Source organism: Bombina bombina, chromosome 12 (assembly GCF_027579735.1).
Source record: "Bombina bombina isolate aBomBom1 chromosome 12, aBomBom1.pri, whole genome shotgun sequence".
Taxonomy (NCBI): Eukaryota; Metazoa; Chordata; class Amphibia; order Anura; family Bombinatoridae; genus Bombina; species Bombina bombina.
This window is the reverse complement of record NC_069510.1, coordinates 38,948,672-38,969,917: the sequence shown is the minus strand read 5'-3', so window position 1 is coordinate 38,969,917 and position 21,246 is coordinate 38,948,672. Positions and strand designations below refer to the sequence as shown.

General features: G+C 37.6%; 2 protein-coding genes across 2 annotated transcripts in view; one reads left to right on the top strand and one right to left on the bottom strand.

Moving 5' to 3' along the window:
• The window catches only part of FBXW5 (F-box and WD repeat domain containing 5), a 256,286-nt gene that overhangs the window by 19,611 nt on the left and 215,429 nt on the right, over positions 1 to 21,246 (top strand). The gene's annotated exons all lie outside the window — the stretch shown is intronic.
• On the bottom strand, positions 7,141 to 19,644 carry LOC128642567 (lipocalin-like). Its single transcript, XM_053695332.1, has 7 exons — positions 19,514 to 19,644; positions 18,593 to 18,732; positions 13,900 to 13,976; positions 13,130 to 13,243; positions 11,945 to 12,046; positions 10,098 to 10,123; positions 7,141 to 7,247 (listed from the first exon to the last, which is right to left on the bottom strand). The coding sequence occupies exons 1-6, from the start codon at positions 19,607 to 19,609 to the stop codon at positions 10,101 to 10,103; spliced, it is 552 nt and encodes a 183-aa protein (XP_053551307.1). The 5' UTR covers positions 19,610 to 19,644; the 3' UTR covers positions 7,141 to 7,247; positions 10,098 to 10,100.

The window sequence follows — 21,246 nt, the reverse complement described above, 5'->3', positions numbered from 1 at the left end:
ATATACACATATTAATACATACATATATATGTATATAAGCATAGACATATACTATATATTTACAAGGAATACACAGTCCCCATAGACCGCTATGTAAAGGAACTTTTTAGTGCTGTTTTTATTCTAACACCCCACATCTGGCAACTTTAAGCCCTAAAAACTGCTTCTTGCAGTTGTTTAAAAAAAAAAAAAGCTACATTTTTTATTTGATTGTTATCAACACTACACTTAAATTTGGGGGCAATTGGGGGACATTTAGTAAATTTAAAAAAGATCTGATCTCTGGTTAATTTTTGGAGCGCTAATTGTTATCACAAGCTCACAGTAGCATTAACCAGACACTTGTAATGGCTTTTTTATTTATCGTGCACACGCAAACAGGCAACTTTGCACCTTTTATGGGCACACCTTATATTAGCCCTCCACTTGTAATCCAGCCCACTTTATTATGAAAATATTTATTGCAAATATTTCAAGTATTTATTTGTTTGCACTGTTATCTTGCACTCTTCAATAAATAGCAAATGTTTGATAAATCTAGGAATGCTTTAATAAATCTACAAATGTTAAAGGAACGTTGTACAATTTTCCATTTTGTTATATGCGGCATGGTCTTCCTTTTGGTTGATTAAAGGGACAGACTAGTCAAAATTAAACTTTTATGATTCATATAGAGCATGTCGTTTTAAACAACTTTTCAATTAACTTTTATCATCAAATTTTCTTTGTTCTTTTTGGTATTCTTTGTTGAAAGCTAAACCTAGGTAGGCTCATATGCTAATTTCTAAGCCATTGAAGGCTGTCTCTTATCTCAGTGCATGTGCCATATAGATAACATTGTGCTCACTCCTGTTAAGTTATTTATGAGTCAGCACTGTTTGCAAATGCAAGTCTGTCAAAAGAACTGAGATAAGGGGGCAGTCTGCAGAGGCTTAGATGCAAACCACCTTAACACACACACAAACCACCTTAACACGCACACAAACCACCTTAACATATACAGAAACCACCTTAACACGCATACAAACCACCTTAACACACACACAAACCACCTTAACATATACAGAAACCACCTTAACACGCACACAAACCACCTTAACACGCACACAAACCACCTTAACACGCACACACAAACCACCTTAACACACACACAAACCACCTTAACACGCACACAAACCACCTTAACATATGCACAAACCACCTTAACACACACACAAACCCCCTTAACATATACAGAAACCACCTTAACACGCATACAAACCACCTTAACACACACACAAACCACCTTAACACACACACAAACCACCTTAACACACACACAAACCACCTTAACATATACAGAAACCACCTTAACACACACACAAACCACCTTAACACGCACACAAACCACCTTAACATGCACACAAACCACCTTAACATGCACACAAACCACCTTAACACGGGCACAAACCACCTTAACACACACACAAACCACCTTAACACACACACAAACCACCTTAACACACACACAAACCACCTTAACACTGACACAAACCACCTTAACACGGACACAAACCACCTTAACACGCACACACAAACCACCTTAACACGCACACAAACCACCTTAACACGCACACAAACCACCTTAACATATACAGAAACCACCTTAACACACACACAAACCACCTTAACACGCACGCAAACCACCTTAACATGCACACAAACCACCTTAACATGCACACAAACCACCTTAACACGGACACAAACCACCTTAACACGCACACAAACCACCTTAACACACACACAAACCACCTTAACACTGACACAAACCACCTTAACACGGACACAAACCACCTTAACACGCACACACAAACCACCTTAACACGCACACAAACCACCTTAACACGCACACAAACCACCTTAACACGCACACAAACCACCTTAACATGCACACACAAACCACCTTAACACACACACAAACCACCTTAAAAGATACAGAAACCACCTTAACATATACAGAAACCACCTTAACACACACACAAACCACCTTAACACACACACAAACCACCTTAACACGCACACAAACCACCTTAACACGCACACAAACCACCTTAACACGCACACACAAACCACCTTAACACGCACACAAACCACCTTAACACACACACAAACCACCTTAACACACACACACAAACCACCTTAACACGCACACAAACCACCTTAACACACACACAAACCACCTTAACATATACAGAAACCACCTTAACACACACACAAACCAACTTAACACGCACACAAACCACCTTAACATATACAGAAACCACCTTAACACGCATACAAACCACCTTAACACGCACACAAACCACCTTAACACGCACACAAACCACCTTAACACGCACACAAACAACCTTAACACGCACACAAACCACCTTAACACGCACACAAATAACCTTAACACGCACACAAACCACCTTAACACGCACACAAACCACCTTAACACACACACAAACCACCTTAACACACACACAAACCACCTTAACACACACACACAAACCACCTTAACACACACACAAACCACCTTAACACGCACACAAACCACCTTAACACGCACACAAACCACCTTAACACACACACAAACCACCTTAACACGCACACAAACCACCTTAACACGCACACACAAACCACCTTAACATATACACAAACCACCTTAACACACACACAAACCACCTTAACACGCACACACAAACCACCTTAACACACACACAAACCACCTTAACACACACACAAACCACCTTAACACACACACAAACCACCTTAACACACACAAACCACCTTAACACACACACAAACCACCTTAGCACACACACAAACCACCTTAACACGCACACACAAACCACCTTAACACACACACAAACCACCTTAACACACACACAAACCACCTTAACACACGCACACAAACCACCTTAACACGCACACAAACCACCTTAACACACACACAAACCACCTTAACACACGCACACAAACCACCTTAACACACACACAAACCACCTTAACACACACACAAACCACCTTAACATATACAGAAACCACCTTAACACACACACAAACCACCTTAACACGCACACAAACCACCTTAACATGCACACAAACCACCTTAAAATGCACACAAACCACCTTAACACGGGCACAAACCACCTTAACACACACACAAACCACCTTAACACACACACAAACCACCTTAACACTGACACAAACCACCTTAACACGGACACAAACCACCTTAACACGCACACACAAACCACCTTAACACGCACACAAACCACCTTAACACGCACACAAACCACCTTAACATATACAGAAACCACCTTAACACACACACAAACCACCTTAACACACACAGAAACCACCTTAAAAGATACAGAAACCACCTTAACACACACACAAATCACCTTAACACGCACACAAACCACCTTAACACGCACACAAACCACCTTAACACGCACACAAACCACCTTAACACGCACACAAACCACCTTAACACGCACACACAAACCACCTTAACACGCACACAAACCACCTTAACACACACACAAACCACCTTAACACACGCACACAAACCACCTTAACACGCACACAAACCACCTTAACACGCACACAAACCACCTTAACACACACACAAACCACCTTAACATATACAGAAACCACCTTAACACACACACAAACCAACTTAACACGCACACAAACCACCTTAACATATACAGAAACCACCTTAACACGCATACAAACCACCTTAACACGCACACAAATAACCTTAACACGCACACAAACCACCTTAACACGCACACAAACAACCTTAACACGCACACAAACCACCTTAACACGCACACAAATAACCTTAACACGCACACAAACCACCTTAACACGCACACAAACCACCTTAACACACACACAAACCACCTTAACACACACACAAACCACCTTAACACACACACACAAACCACCTTAACACACACACAAACCACCTTAACACGCACACAAACCACCTTAACACACACACAAACCACCTTAACACGCACACAAACCACCTTAACACGCACACACAAACCACCTTAACATATACACAAACCACCTTAACACACACACAAACCACCTTAACACACACACAAACCACCTTAACACGCACACACAAACCACCTTAACACACACACAAACCACCTTAACACGCACACACAAACCACCTTAACACACACAAACCACCTTAACACACACACAAACCAACTTAACACGCACACAAACCACCTTAACATATACAGAAACCACCTTAACACGCATACAAACCACCTTAACACGCACACAAATAACCTTAACACGCACACAAACCACCTTAACACGCACACAAACAACCTTAACACGCACACAAACCACCTTAACACGCACACAAACCACCTTAACACGCACACAAACCACCTTAACACACACACAAACCACCTTAACACACACACACAAACCACCTTAACACACACACACAAACCACCTTAACACACACACAAACCACCTTAACACGCACACAAACCACCTTAACACACACACAAACCACCTTAACACGCACACAAACCACCTTAACACGCACACACAAACCACCTTAACATATACACAAACCACCTTAACACACACACAAACCACCTTAACACACACACAAACCACCTTAACACGCACACACAAACCACCTTAACACACACACAAACCACCTTAACACACACACAAACCACCTTAACACGCACACACAAACCACCTTAACACACACACAAACCACCTTAACACACACACAAACCACCTTAACACGCACACACAAACCACCTTAACATATACAGAAACCACCTTAACACACACACAAACCAACTTAACACGCACACAAACCACCTTAACATATACAGAAACCACCTTAACACGCATACAAACCACCTTAACACGCACACAAATAACCTTAACACGCACACAAACCACCTTAACACGCACACAAACAACCTTAACACGCACACAAACCACCTTAACACGCACACACAAACCACCTTAACACGCACACAAACCACCTTAACACGCACACACAAACCACCTTAACATATACACAAACCACCTTAACACACACACAAACCACCTTAACACACACACAAACCACGTTAACACGCACACACAAACCACCTTAACACACACACAAACCACCTTAACACACACACAAACCACCTTAACACGCACACACAAACCACCTTAACACACACACAAACCACCTTAACACACACACAAACCACCTTAACACGCACACACAAACCACCTTAACATATACAGAAACCACCTTAACACACACACAAACCACCTTAACACGCACACAAACCACCTTAACACGCACACAAATAACCTTAACACGCACACAAACCACCTTAACACGCACACAAACCACCTTAACACACACACAAACCACCTTAACACACACACAAACCACCTTAACACACACACACAAACCACCTTAACACACGCACACAAACCACCTTAACAGATACACAAACCACCTTAACACGCACACAAACCACCTTAACACACGCACACAAACCACCTTAACACACACACAAACCACCTTAACACACGCACACAAACCACCTTAACAGATACACAAACCACCTTGAAATGCCTATTGACTACCAGACATGCCCACAATCCCACCAGGTGTCCAACCACAATTTGCACCTTCCCAACACTGTCCCACCCACAAAACTCTAACAGCCTCCATCAACCTCCTGAGTTCCTAATATCTACAAATCTTGTGAGGTGTGAAAGATCTAGAACATTAGACCTGTAATATGTTACACAGTAACTTGTCTCATCTATAATGGAACCTAACACATAGGGGGTAAGTCGCACAGCGATGGGCAGCAAATTGAAATTTATAGGTATATTCTTATATACATATATATTTATGTGTTTATATGAGTATATACACATATTAATACATACATATATATGTATATAAGCATAGACATATACTATATATTTACAAGGAATACACAGTCCCCATAGACCGCTATGTAAAGGAACTTTTTAGTGCTGTTTTTATTCTAACACCCCACATCTGGCAACTTTAAGCCCTAAAAACTGCTTCTTGCAGTTGTTTAAAAAAAAAAAAAAGCTACATTTTTTATTTGATTGTTATCAACACTACACTTAAATTTGGGGGCAATTGGGGGACATTTAGTAAATTTAAAAAAGATCTGATCTCTGGTTAATTTTTGGAGCGCTAATTGTTATCACAAGCTCACAGTAGCATTAACCAGACACTTGTAATGGCTTTTTTATTTATCGTGCACACGCAAACAGGCAACTTTGCACCTTTTATGGGCACACCTTATATTAGCCCTCCACTTGTAATCCAGCCCACTTTATTATGAAAATATTTATTGCAAATATTTCAAGTATTTATTTGTTTGCACTGTTATCTTGCACTCTTCAATAAATAGCAAATGTTTGATAAATCTAGGAATGCTTTAATAAATCTACAAATGTTAAAGGAACGTTGTACAATTTTCCATTTTGTTATATGCGGCATGGTCTTCCTTTTGGTTGATTAAAGGGACAGACTAGTCAAAATTAAACTTTTATGATTCATATAGAGCATGTCGTTTTAAACAACTTTTCAATTAACTTTTATCATCAAATTTTCTTTGTTCTTTTTGGTATTCTTTGTTGAAAGCTAAACCTAGGTAGGCTCATATGCTAATTTCTAAGCCATTGAAGGCTGTCTCTTATCTCAGTGCATGTGCCATATAGATAACATTGTGCTCACTCCTGTTAAGTTATTTATGAGTCAGCACTGATTGCAAATGCAAGTCTGTCAAAAGAACTGAGATAAGGGGCAGTCTGCAGAGGCTTAGATGCAAGGTAATTACAGAGGTAAAAAGTGTATTAATATAATAGTGTTGGTTATGCAAAACTGGGTTATGGGTAATAAAAGGATTATCTATATTTTTTTAAAATAAAAACATTATCAAGAAGATTGTCCCTTTATGAACAGATATTTCTTTCCTTATAATTCCCCTTTAAAAGAATGTATTTATTTTCCTCATCACATAATATTCCATTCTATTTATATTATCAATAAAGAGCAGACAACAGTAGCGTTTCATGCAGTGCTTTATTAATACACAGACGTGCGGAGCGTTCTACATCCATATTATAAGGAGCACCATCTAGTGGTAACATTTGTGATAACATAAAGAAATCTGTAGAAGACAAAAAAAAATAATTAGCTTCACTATACAAAAACATGAAGGCCATATTGTATTTAGATTAAATAAAAATATACATCTTCCTTGTTTGTAACAACAATTAAATTATGTGAGATATACACATCAACACCTCTGACACAACATGCAATTTTAAAAAGGTTTCCAATTTACTTCTGATATCAAATTTGCATTAGTCACTTTGTATCCTTTGCTGAGAGAGGAACACTGCATTACTGAGAGTTAACTGAATGAGTCAATGACAAGAGGCATATATAGGCAGTCAACAATCACCATCAGTCGTGCACTACTGCTTCTGAGCCTACCTAGATATGCTTTTCAACAGATACCAAGAGAGCGAAGTAAATTAGATAATAGAAGTAAATTTCAAAGTTATTTAACCCTTTAAGGACACAGCTTTCAGTTTGCTCAATTGTTTTATGACGGAAAAATTCCGTCATATGTCCTTAAGAGGTTAAAGGACCAGTAAATACAGCATAATGCACAAATGCATGATAACAAGACAATACAATAGCACTTAGGGGCCGAATTATCAAGCTCTGAATGGAGCTTGATGCCCCTGTTTCCACGCAAGCCTTCAGGCTCGCCGGAAACAGAAGTTATGAAGCAGCGGTCTAAAGACCGCTGCTCCATAACTTTTCCACCTGCTCTGAGGCTGCGGACAGAAATCAACCCGATTGAATACGATCGGATTGATTGACACCCCTGCTAGCGGCAGGGGCAGCATTGCACCAGAAGTTCACAAGAACTGCTTGTGCAATGATAATTGCTGACAGCGCATGCTGTCGGCATTTATCGATGTGCAGCGGACATGATATGCTACATCGTATCATGTCCGCTCGCACTTTGATAAATCTGCCCCTTGGTCTCTTGTGTTTAATCACATATACTAAGATCAGCTGTATAACATGCTATCCCACATACAGGTAGCAGTTAGAACAGGGCTCGACAATCCCAGGAGCCAGGTAGCCACTGGCTCCTAGAATTTTACATCTGGCTCCTAACTTTTTGGGTTATTCTCCATAATTCTATATACAATTACCACTGTCTGGCTCCTTAAATTATGACTGGTTCCTAAATATTATTACTGGCTCCTAAATGTTAAACATTTTTTCGACCCCTGAGTTAGAATATCATACTGGGAATGAGCTCTTTGGGCTATACTGGAGAATGTTTAGGCGTGCAGCTAACCCTAGTAATGTCCTGTTTGCCAATCATTTACATAATTTGTTATTCTTTATATTACAAACATGTTACAGTTGCAGTAATTAGGTTTGTGATACTAGTTCCTCTGTTACCATAACCAAGATATTTAAAAAGACATTAAATGTTCATGATTTAGATACAATTTAAATAAAACAAAAAAAGGTTTTTATTTTATGATGGACTTTTTTCTTTTAGCATTGTTTGCTGAATCTTAGCTTAGTTCCAGCAAACTGAGATAGGATCAGGGGGGCAGCAGTGCCTGAATAATGTTTATAATATTTTTTTTATATGAAGTGCTCAAGTCACATGCACGTTTCTGAGCCTAATTCTGTATGCTCCAGGCCTGCATTTGATCAGAGTGAGAGGGATGAGATGTCAGGGGTAAGGTTATGAGAAGGTGCAATGTACATCCTCTATTTAGTTTATAAAGAAATGTTTATGGTAACAGGAGGTGTAATATATAGTGTTATTGTTTACATGGGTTACAGGTCGGAACAGGGGTGGGTCATACAGGGGGCAGAGCATACAGGGGTAGGGGATACAGGTGTAGGGCATACAGGGGTAGGGCCTACAGGGGCCAGTGCATACGGGGGTAGGGGATACAGGGGGCAGTGTATACAGGGATAGGGGATACAGGTGTAGGACATACAGGTGTAGGGCATACAGGGGCAGGGCATACAGGGGTAGGGGATACAAGTGTAGGGCATAGAGGGGTAGGGGATACAGGTGTAGGGCATACAGAGGTAGGGGATACAGGTGTAGGGCATACATTGGTAGGGGATGCAAGTGTAGGGCATACAGGGGCAGGGCATACAGGGGTAGGGGATACAAGTGTAGGGCACAGAGGGGTAGGGGATACAGGTGTAGGGCATACAGTGGTAGAGGGGAAGGGAATACAGGGGTTTGGGCTGAGGGACCCTACAAATTTGTCTTTCCCAGATCCCTGAAAATGCTAAGGGTAGCCCTGGTGTGCTCACGTGGAAAGGAATACAGAGAGAGAGATGTACATTTGATAACAGAAGTAAATTGGATTTATTTTAAAATATGTGTCCTCTATCTGAATCAAGAAAGATTTATTTTTACTTTGATGTCCATTTAAAATCCTGCATTGTCTGGCACCATTATGTTATTTTGTGTGTTTTTTTTTTAAACCCATTTATTAATTATATTACATTGTAATATTTGTATTTTATAAATGTAACTTCATTAAATTAAAATAAACACTACATAATTATGAAATATGTCATTGATTAATATAAATTATTCTCTTATTCTGTCTTGGCAAAAGCTTTGAATACAATAAACTCTAATCAAATGCTTTTCTGGCTACTTTAAAGGACCAGTCAACACAGTAGATTTGCATAATCAACAAATGCAAGATAACAAGACAATGCAATAGCACTTAGTCTGAACTTCAAATGAGTAAAATATTTACACACTTATTCTTGCACATGCTCAGTAGGAGCTGGTGACTCAAAAAGTTTAAATTTAAAAAGACTGTGCACATTTTGTTAATGGAAGTAAATTGGAAAGTTGTTTAAAATTGCATGCTTTATCTCAATAATGAAAGGTTAATTTTGATTGAGTGTCCCTTTAAGTTTTCAGGGGGAAAAAACTCACCTTTTAGGCTTCTGTCATACAGTTATCTGTGAAAAAAACACACAGATATTATGAACCATTTTCACCAGCTGTCAAAGTGATATACACTGTTTTATTTATGTCTCTTTTGTTGTAAGCCAAGTGAGATTGACACTATCTTGTCTTAGCCACAGATATAGTAGCAAAGAGCAGTTATCATAACATTTAGGAAGGTATTATTATTTATAAACAGTGGCAAGTATGTGAACCCTTTAGAAATGACTGCATTTAGGTACTGTACGTTTGATTAAAATTTGGTTTGATGTTCATCTAAGTTACAGTAAAAAACACAATCTGTTTTAACTAATAACACACAAATTATTGTATAGTTCTTGTACATATTGAATATATCATTCAAATATAAAAATATATATATCATTCAAATATTCAAAGTATAGGTTGGAAAAAGTATGTAAAACCCTAGGCTAATGACTTCAACAAAAGCTAATTAGATTAGGAAATTGGCAAACCTGGTGTCCAATTAATTAAACAAGATTGAAGGTGTGAGTTAGAGGTACATTGACTTATGAAAAGCACTCAAACATTTTGAGTTTGCTATTCACAAAAGGGATCTGTTGATGAGAACCATACCTCCCAAAAAAAAAAAGCTCAAGGAAGACCTGTGATCAAGAATAGTTGTGTAACATAAAACTGGAAATGGTTACACAGTTATCTCAAAGAGTTTAGATGTTCTTCTGTCAACTGTTAGACTAACTGGAGTGTTGTTAGCTTAAACACATTTTGTTTGTCTATACTTATGACTAATGAAGATGAGATGACATTTTATGACCAATTCATGCAGAAAACCAACTAACTCCAAAAGGTTCACATACTTTTTCTTGCCACTGTATAGCAATACATTGTGCAGCTGTATGCAAGGGTACAATAAATACATCTCAAACAACAACTAAACATTCACTGTAAGGTATCCCAGCATGCCATGCATCCAAAATTCCCTGATGAATATCATTTAACTCTCATGAATTTGTGGACATCACATTTTGTGTGTTACTAAAATGAAAATCGTACCTGTTTTTGCACCATTTCATTGTATTATTGAGTTTTAAGGGCTTTAAACACTTTTCTGTAATCTTGCAATAAATTAACATGTCAATCAAGTGTGTAAATTTTTGAATATATGATCCACACCACGTCTCTTCTCCGTTAACAAGTCCTGAAGGGCTTCTCCAAAATGAGGCAAGACTAGTCACTGTTATTTTGTTACCAAGACTTGCATTGTTTGCAGTTCTTTATCTTATCATCTACACTGACACCAGTTAGGGACAGATATGAAGCAGGTATTGGCTTTTAAAGCCTTTAGTGTGCACTTCCAATTCTCAGAAGTGAAACACATAACGTTTTTAAAGTTCACTTACAGGAAAAGGAACAAAATAAATAATGAATGTATACTACTTTTTTTTTTTTACTGCACATAATATATTTTTTATTATGGTATCAAGCTGCTTAATGTCCCTTTAATTCACAGATACAAAAGGCAATGCTCCTGCAGCAGCTGACTGTTGTGGTATATTATTGTGTATTATTATCTTATATTTATAGGCGTATCATCTTGAATCTCATTGGCAGTAGTAAGGATGCCAAAGACCCAATCCTAGCTCTAACCATAACCTTATATTAGATTAATAACATCTGCCAGAAAATTGCACCAGGATGTTATGGGTGGTAATATTTTGGTCATGTGATTTCCACCCGCAACATCCCAGAAGCCATATTGTGAACAACTCTGCTGTTTTTTCCAATTACCAGATGATTCTACAATGTGCATAAATCAAATTGTGCATGAGACAGTAACCTCATTACATATTTACCAGTGTGGGGCAAGTTGAGAATTTGGTCCTCGGTTAGTCCTTGTTCACGGGCAAATGTATTAAATTTTTCCAGAAGTTCTGGTCTTATCTCCTTAGATCGGCCTAGAACCAGGATGCAGAACAAGTTAGAAAACTGTCTTTAGGTTTTCTATATTATAAGCTACTGTAACTTCTATGATACACAAAGGCTGCGTTAACACTGCACAAATAAGGCAATAAGCATAAACCTATAACCATTTACATTTAGTGTTCAGCAACTTGGTAATATTTCAAATAAAATTACCATCATGTTGCTTAGTAACTGTAGCCCAATGATATATAAATAATGTTTGAGTATACAATCTTCACCTGTGATCGACTCAGCCACAATAGATACAAATATATTTGGAAATATTTAATATACTATTTAATTTACTACTATGTAATGCCCCTATGTTTCGTGAATATATTTTTCCTTCATGGTTTTATACAATATCTTTAGTTAATTATGATTAATTATATTCATAAAATTATGAATTATTTATTACATTAAAAGAACATTGAACACCTCTTGTTTTTGTGTAAAAATTGGTCTTCGTCCCATACTCCACAGTGAGGCTAAAAATCTAAATATGTAACAAAGGTTTTCAAAATGCTGCAAAATCCTTAAAACAGCCTTTTCATTTGCAGCATTTGCAGAATTATAGATTTTGCTTTTTGGCCTCTCTAGGGAGTGTGAGGCAAAGTACAATTTCACACAAAAGCAAGTGTTTAATATACTTTTAATATATAATATTTCATGATTTAATATATTGTTTATTTATAGGTAACTGTTATATCAAACATAGCTCTTAAATATTCATATGATTCTATTGAATATGTGTGTGGTTTGCATGTTTTAAAAATATTTCACATTTGGTAATCCTAGTTGTTAAGGGCATGCTGACACTTTACACCTAGTAGAGGAAGCTGAAAACTTGTATCTATTAATAACAGCATATCACATTGCGAATGGTGTTAATGGTATCCGTGTAAACTGAGAGCAAAATGAAAACCTTATAGCTTTTTCTACAGCCATTTTTTTATCTGTTGGTTGCTGAACATGATTAACACTAGCAATGTAAACTTGGCCTATGTCAATAGCCATGTGTCTTATAACAATGATATGTTTGGCCTCATAGTATAGAGTAATTTCTCATGACATACCAAACAGGGACACAATGGTGTTGACTTCAGATCCTTTGGTTTTGATTGTGTGCATCAGAGCGAAATCGTTGTAGTTGGTTTCCACCACGCGAATGTCAAGATCACTTCCAAAACCTTTTAAAAAACAGACACTTTAGTTACAGACGTCACAGAAGAACCAGGCAGAACATATTCCTGATATCCCTATATGAAGATATACAGTTTGGAGAACCTACTTTTTCAATCATTTATGAGTCTTTTTTTCTAAACCTACATATATTAATGTTAATCCCTAATTACTGACATGCGAGAATCTAACCAATCAAATGATTGGAAGAAATTTTAACCAATGAGAACTTAGTGATACTAGTTAAAGTCAAGGTAAATTTGAGCGTACTCGCTCAAGTCATAGGATATAATTTAAAAAATGAGTGAGACTTTCATTCATGAAATCTGTAATTTGTCCTGATCTTAGATTTTTACATTTTAATGCCGGAACTTTAAGCGCCGTTCTTCCGCCCGCCATAGTCCTCAGTTGATTGAAATATGACTCCTCTGCAATCCACTAATCGTTGTTATATCCTATGACTTGAGCGACTACACTCAAGTTTATCTTCACTTTAATTAGAGCACTCCTTGTTAGCTGTGCCAGACCCTACTAATGAGATAAATAGGGCATTAATATTTCACAAATATACTGTATATTCTGCATTACTGGCTTGAACCATAATGCTCCAATTGGAAGGCAAAGGGAATTTACAGTTATTAAAGTGCAACATTCTCATCCTTACGCTGACTTTTGGAGCTGTAACGACCAGGTTGATCAGTTTTGATATAAGTCATGGTCTTCTTCTCACATCGATCCATCCTGCAAGATAAAGGTGAGAACAAGATATTTATTATTACATTTTCCTACAATAAATTATTTGTAGTTTTATAAGAAATTACAAAAAAAAATTGTTTTTTTAAAAACTGTGAAAACAACTTACATTATGCTAACTAAGTTATACATAAAAAGGACGTACAACTTTAAGCTGTCACACAGAATTAAAGGGACAGTAAACATACAATTTAAATCACTATATAATAAATTATTTACAGTATTCATAATTAAAAATAAATAAAAACTTGTTTGATATGTGTAGAAGATCATTTATATCTATCTATTATTGTCTAGAACAATGTAAAATGTTATTTAGTATAAAGATATTTTGCAGTACAGACCTGGGGGACAATTTATCAAGCTCTAAAGAGCGCTGCTCCATAACCTGTCCGCCTGCTCCGAGGCGGCGGACAGAAATTAACCTGATGGAATACGATTGGGTTGATTGACACCCCCTGCCAGCGGCCAATTGGCCATAAATCTGTAGGGGGCGGCATTGCAACAGCAGTTCACAAGAACTGCTGGTGCAATGATAAATGCCAACATCGTATCATGTCCGCTCGCACATTAATAAATTGACCCCCTTAACTGCACATACACAGTATACACATTTGCTTGATAATTTTCTTTGATCACACATTAAGGGCCAGATTACAAGTGGAATGCTAAATTATCCTGTGCCCTTGAACGGGCAAATTCGCCTGTTTGCGGGCTCGCAATAAATAACCAGCCATTACAAGTGGCTGGTTATTGTTACTGCGAGCTTGCGGTAGCAATTAGCACTCAAAAAAATAACCAGAGGTCAGACCTCTGGTTAATTTTCTAATTGTCCCCCAATTGCCCCCAAACTTAAGCGTTAGTTTTCTTTTTTTTTTTTTAATTTAGGCAGTTGGAGCCTATAGAAGCGCGCTTTTGTGAGTGCAATGCTTCCGTGCAATGCGAATACGAGCACAAGGTCGTGTTCGATTGCACCTTGCCTGTATTTGAATGTGCTGGCATTACAAAGTGGAGCGCAAATATAATTTTTCGCTCCACTTATAATCTGGCCCTAAATAAAGTAAAATGACATAATAAAAATGCACAATAAAAAGACAATGCAAAAGCACTTTCAATTTCAAACAAGCAGTATATTTTTGCTAACAATGTTCAAAGTTTCCATTCATTTCCCTTTCACCTGTATCATGTGACAACCATTAGCAAATCCCAGACTGATATACATATATACTGTGAATCTTGCACATGCTCTGTAGGAGTTGGTGCCTCAGAAAGTGTGCATATAAAAAGACAGTTCACAATCTGATAATAGTAAATTGGAAAGTTTGTTTAAAATGGCATGCTCTGTAGAATCATGAAAGTTTAAAGGGATAGGAAACCCAAAATGTTTCAGTGATGATTCAGACAGAACATGCCTAGTGTAGGCTGTTGATGTAGTAGCTACGTCCTACCTTCTGCCTCATGCTGCCGTCCTGGCTGTTGGCTCTGTCAGCTAAGACCGCACTCAGAGGCAGAAGGCCTCACCCTTCTTATGGTAAGGGAGCGCTGATTGTACTACCATATGAAGGCAGATTGTTAGAGCGTTACAGACAATGACATGGTCTGTGTCACTGTCTGTAACAATGTCTATTGGTGCCTGCGGGAGGTGTGAGAGTGAAGGCAAGAGGCAGGGGGGTGGTCCAGTGGCAAAGGGGGAAGGGGATGGGAGTGGCCCAGGCCTACAGAAAAAGAGAGAGAGGGAGGAATGGGATGCTCCACTATAGAAAAGTGATGAGGGAGGTGGAAGGGGGCTCTATGTGACAACTGGTTGGGGGAAGGGGGACCACAACACTACAGAAAAATAAAAAATAGAAGTTATTAATAAAAATTAAAAAAAAACCTCCAAACTAGGTACCTAAGATGGCTTCCCCAAGTAAGAGGGGGGAGGGTTAAAAACTTGGGGGGGTGATCAGGGAGGTGGGCCTTGAGGATGGTTCACATTACATTAGAAAGTAAAAAAATAAATAACAAAAAACCTAGTGCATACTGTAAGACTTTCTGCCACTACCTAAGATGGTGGTGACCAGTGGGGGGTGAGTTAGGAAGGGATCAGGTAGGGATCTAGTGTGGGAGGTGTCAAGTGGGAGGGTAATCCCTACACTAAAGCTAAAAATTAACCTTACGAGCTACCTGATTAACCCCTTCACTGCTGGGAATAATAGAAGTGTGGTGCACAGCTACAATTAGCGGCCTTCTAATTACTAAAAGCAATGGCAAAACCATATATGTCTGCTGTTTTTGAACAAAGGGGATCCCAGAGAAGCATTTACAGCCATTTGTGCTATGACTGTTTATGATGTATCTAAATAATTTTAATGAGAAACCCAAAGTTTGTGAAGAAGTTAACAATTGTTTTAATATGATCGCATTTGGCAGTGAACTGGTGGCAAGAAAATGGTACCAAAATGGGCCTAGATAAATACCTTGGGTTGTCTACTAAATTAAAAAAATGAATATATATATATATAGTTTTGATAGGTAAATAAAAAAAAAACAAGGCTCTATTTCTGTTTAATTGGAGTTATAGCAATAATGTTAAAGATGCTCTGGTCTTTTGGGCAAGTTTTTCTCTGAAATTCCTGGTCCTTAAGGGGTTAAACAACTTTCTAATTCACATCTATTATCACATGTTCTTCATTCTCTTGGTATCGTTTGTTGAAAAGCAAAGATGCATGCTGAGGAGCCGGCACATTTGTCGAGCACAATATGGCAGCAGTTTTGCAAGAATGTTATCAATACTAAATATCATGGGTACAAAGCAAATCTGATAATAAAAGTAAATTGGAAACTTATTTGAATGACATTAAATGAATTACAAGAGAACATTTTTGGGTTTTATATCCCTTTAATTTCATACTATACCAAATGGTCATTAAAAGCAAATGTTCTCTATAACATGTTAAAATTATATTTTTATATGTAAAAAGGTTAACTTTAGCCTGCTTAAAGGGACATAATACTCATATGCTAAATCACTTGAAACTGATGCAGTATAACTGTAAAAAGCTGACAGGAAAATATCACCTGAGCATCTCTATGTAAAAAAGGAAGATATTTTACCTCACAATTTCCTCAGCTCAGCAGAGTAAGTTCTGTGTAAAAAGTTATACTCACCTGCTCCCAGCTGCAGGTAAAAAAATTTAAGAAAATGAAGAAATGAACAGCAGCCAATCAGCATCAGCAGTGCTGAGATCATGAACTTTTACTGTGATCTCATGAGATTTGACTTGACTCTCATGAGATTTCATTGTAAACTTCCTTTACCTGATTGGTGAAATAAGATGAGAGTGCACGGTGCTCATCCCTTCAGCTGTCCTAGGACAGACATACTAATATGCTGCTTAGAAATCCTTTACAATGGGAGGTGGCTACTGAGGAACTTTTGAGGTAAAATATCTTTCTTTTTTACATAGAGATGTTCAGGAGATATTTTCTAGTCAGCTTTTTACAGCTATGCTGCATCACTTTCAAGTGTTTAAACATTTGGGTATTATGGCCCTTTAAACTAATATTAAGGGACAAATGTATCATGATTGCAGGCGAACAGGTTCTCAATTAGAAAATCTGTCTGCCTTCAATCGATTACTTACAATGCTGCATCTTATAGAAAAATGTGACATTGCACAAGAACTTTCTTGTGCAATGCCGCCACTTGCTGTCCCTTAACCTAATTGCACGAGAGCAGGGCATGTCAATCACACAAACAAGTTAGTGTCTGAGTGATTTATCTCACCTTTTCTGAGGTGACATAGGGGCAAACGAAGCAGTTTCTGCTTTTTAAATTTTTGGCTGCACCGCAAAGCCTCAAAAGCTGAGAATTCAGCTTAATAAATTTACCCCTTAAACTAACAGAAAGTTAATGTTTTTACACAACTCATCCTTATAGATCAGCTGCTGATAAGTACAACACCTATAGCTATATTGGTATTAGTATATGCAATTAATTAAAATGTACTCTGTTGTCCTTTTAAAGCCATACAAAATAAATCCGGTAAAACTATGATGAGGGGGTATAAAAGGATAAAGGGTGCAGTTTTCGAGACAACAATACACAGCACAAGAGCATTTTAGTAAACTGGAGGGGTATATAGAGGTTTTCACAATACAATATGGTCATATGGGGTTTCTTTGGGAACCTAGTGCATGACACTTAAAGGGACACTGAATCCAATTTTTTTCTTTTGTGATTCAGATAGAGCATGACATTTAAGCAACTTTCTAATTTACTCCTATTATCAAATTTTCTTCATTCTCTTGGTATCTTTATTTGAAAAGAAAGAATGTAAGTTTAGATGCCGGCCCATTTTTGGTGAGCAACCTGGGTTGTCCGTGCTGATCGGTGGATAAATTCACCCACCAATAAACAAGTGCTGTCCAGGGTACTCAACCAAAAATTGGCTGTCTCTTTAGCTTAGATGCCTTCTTTTTCAAATAAAGATAGCAAGAGAACAAAGAAAAATTGATAATAGGAGTACATTAGAAAGTTGCTTAAAATTGCCTACTATATCTGAATCCCGAAAGAAAAAAATTGGGTTCAGTGTCCCTTTAAGAGATGGTGTTTTACTCACTTAGGGTAAGTGACAGTGATTTCCAAGTTCCCATCGGCAGTGGGTGAAATATCGGTGGTGCACATTTTCAGCATCTGCTTCTTGGACTGAAACCAGTTGGAGTTTGAAGCCAAACCAAAGCTGTACCACTTCCCTAGAATCTAGAAGCAACATTTTCTCATCAACATTATCGTCATACAAATCAAAAGGGCATAGCGTGGTTCTTCGTTACATTGTTCCTTTTGCAATTTAATTTAATATTGTTACTATGGTAACTGAATCTCACCTATGATTGGCAATACCTCATTTAACCATAATGGCCATGCATGAGATTTGTGCACACCATTGGCAAAACCTTTTAACTATTGGTATTAGCTATTAAAGGGACAGTAAGGTCAAAATTAAACTATAATAATTCAGATAGAGCATGCAATTTTAAATTACTTTTCAATATACTTCTATTATCAAAATGGATTTGTTCTTTTTGTATCCTTTATTGAAGAGTAAATCTAGGTAGGCTCATAAAAGCTCAGGAGTGTGCATGTGTCTTTAAAACTCTGGTAGCAGTGTTTGCAACAATGTACAACAAAGCTACAAATAATGTTACAAAACACTTCTGCCATAGAGTAAACACACATGCACGCTCCTGAGCTTTTATAAGCCTACCTATATTTACTTTTCAATACAGGACACAAAAAGAACAAATATATTTATTGCCAATACATTTATTACAAATTATTAGACATATTATTGACAGTACATATTAAAATAGTATAGTATTTGTAACATTCCTTATCTAAAGGAGGATGTTTGCCTATGATAATCTTATAGGAATATAATTGGCTATAGTATTGACCATATAATGTTACTTCGCATGCTTGTATATTGTAGACCATATCTAGCGGTGCATTGTTGCACAAGTTCCCTGTCTGTGGCACTTACTTTGCCCTCCTGGAAGTCCGCCTGGACAGGTACATCAGCCTGTGCCCACATGGCACAAAGCACCACCAGCGCCAAGTTAAGCAGAAGTCCCTTCATGGTGATTCCTTGGATTTAGATTTTCTTGATATTTCTTTTCTGTGGTGTTGTGAGCAAGGCACATTCTGCTGAGCACTTATATACAGGTTGCATCCAAGCTATTAGACAATTGCACAGCTGGAACCTGGTCATGTGGTTGCTTAGGGCTGGAATTGGCAACTTCTCACTTCAGCCCACTGCACTGTGCAACTGCAAATCCAAAGCCTCTCATGGAATGTGCCCGAAGGGCATGGAAGCAAAGGGGAACAACAGGAGGTAGTGGTCAGTTTTGTACGATTAAAAGGGTTTGTCATCAGTTTTGTGACCAGTCCAGCTGTGAAACACATTGCCTTAGCTAGGTTTGATAACAAAGCCTGACTTACACAACATAACCTTTTGTTAGACTCATAAGCAAGTGGTACGTTGGGTGCACCAATGATCATTGCCAGAATGATTCTGTCTTGAACTCTGCCAGAACAGGTGAAAACAAAGTATAAATTATTTCCCAGTTATTAAGGTAATTATTATTGATATCATTTATTTGTATTGACAAAACATACTGTGCAATACTATACAGGGTACACAGCAGATAAAGATAAAACATAGATAGACAAACTGGGACACAAGGAACGATTTACTTAGATTTATAACCTAAAGTTCTGCCTGATATATTGCAGGGATAAATACCATATTATCCTTCATGTGCCTTCTGAAGGCTTCAAGTAAATAAATCAGGGCAGAATTTGCAGATATTTAAACATGCAATAAAGGTTATACTTGTGTGCATACACACTATAATAAATATGACATCATTTGCACACTATAATAAATATGACATCATTTGCACACTATAATAAATATGACATCATTTGCACACTATAATAAATATGACATCATTTGCACTCTATAATAAATATTACAACATTCCGTATTATGTGCGTATTATGTGCAGACCTTAATGCAGGCCATGGAATAGGGATTGATTTGCTGTGTGTTTAAATGAAAGCTCTGACTTAGCTAAAGTTTTAGAGAATGTAATTTAAGTACATGCACAGCAAGGATTTGGAATAAATATTTGTATATGTGTAATATGATTATATATATATATATATATATATATATATATATATATATATATACAGGGAGTGCAGAATTATTAGGCAAGTTGTATTTTTGAGGATTAATTTTATTATTGAACAACAACCATGTTCTCAATGAACCCAAAAAACTCATTAATATCAAAGCTGAATAGTTTTGGATGTAGTTTTTAGTTTGTTTTTAGTTATAGCTATTTTAGGGGGATATCTGTGTGTGCAGGTGACTATTACTGTGCATAATTATTAGGCAACTTAACAAAAAACAAATATATACCCATTTCAATTATTTATTTTTACCAGTGAAACCAATATAACATCTCAACATTCACAAATATACATTTCTGACATTCAAAAACAAAACAAAAACAAATCAGTGACCAATATAGCCACCTTTCTTTGCAAGGACACTCAAAAGCCTGCCATCCATGGATTCTGTCAGTGTTTTGATCTGTTCACCATCAACATTGCGTGCAGCAGCAACCACAGCCTCCCAGACACTGTTCAGAGAGGTGTACTGTTTTCCCTCCTTGTAAATCTCACATTTGATCATGGACCACAGGT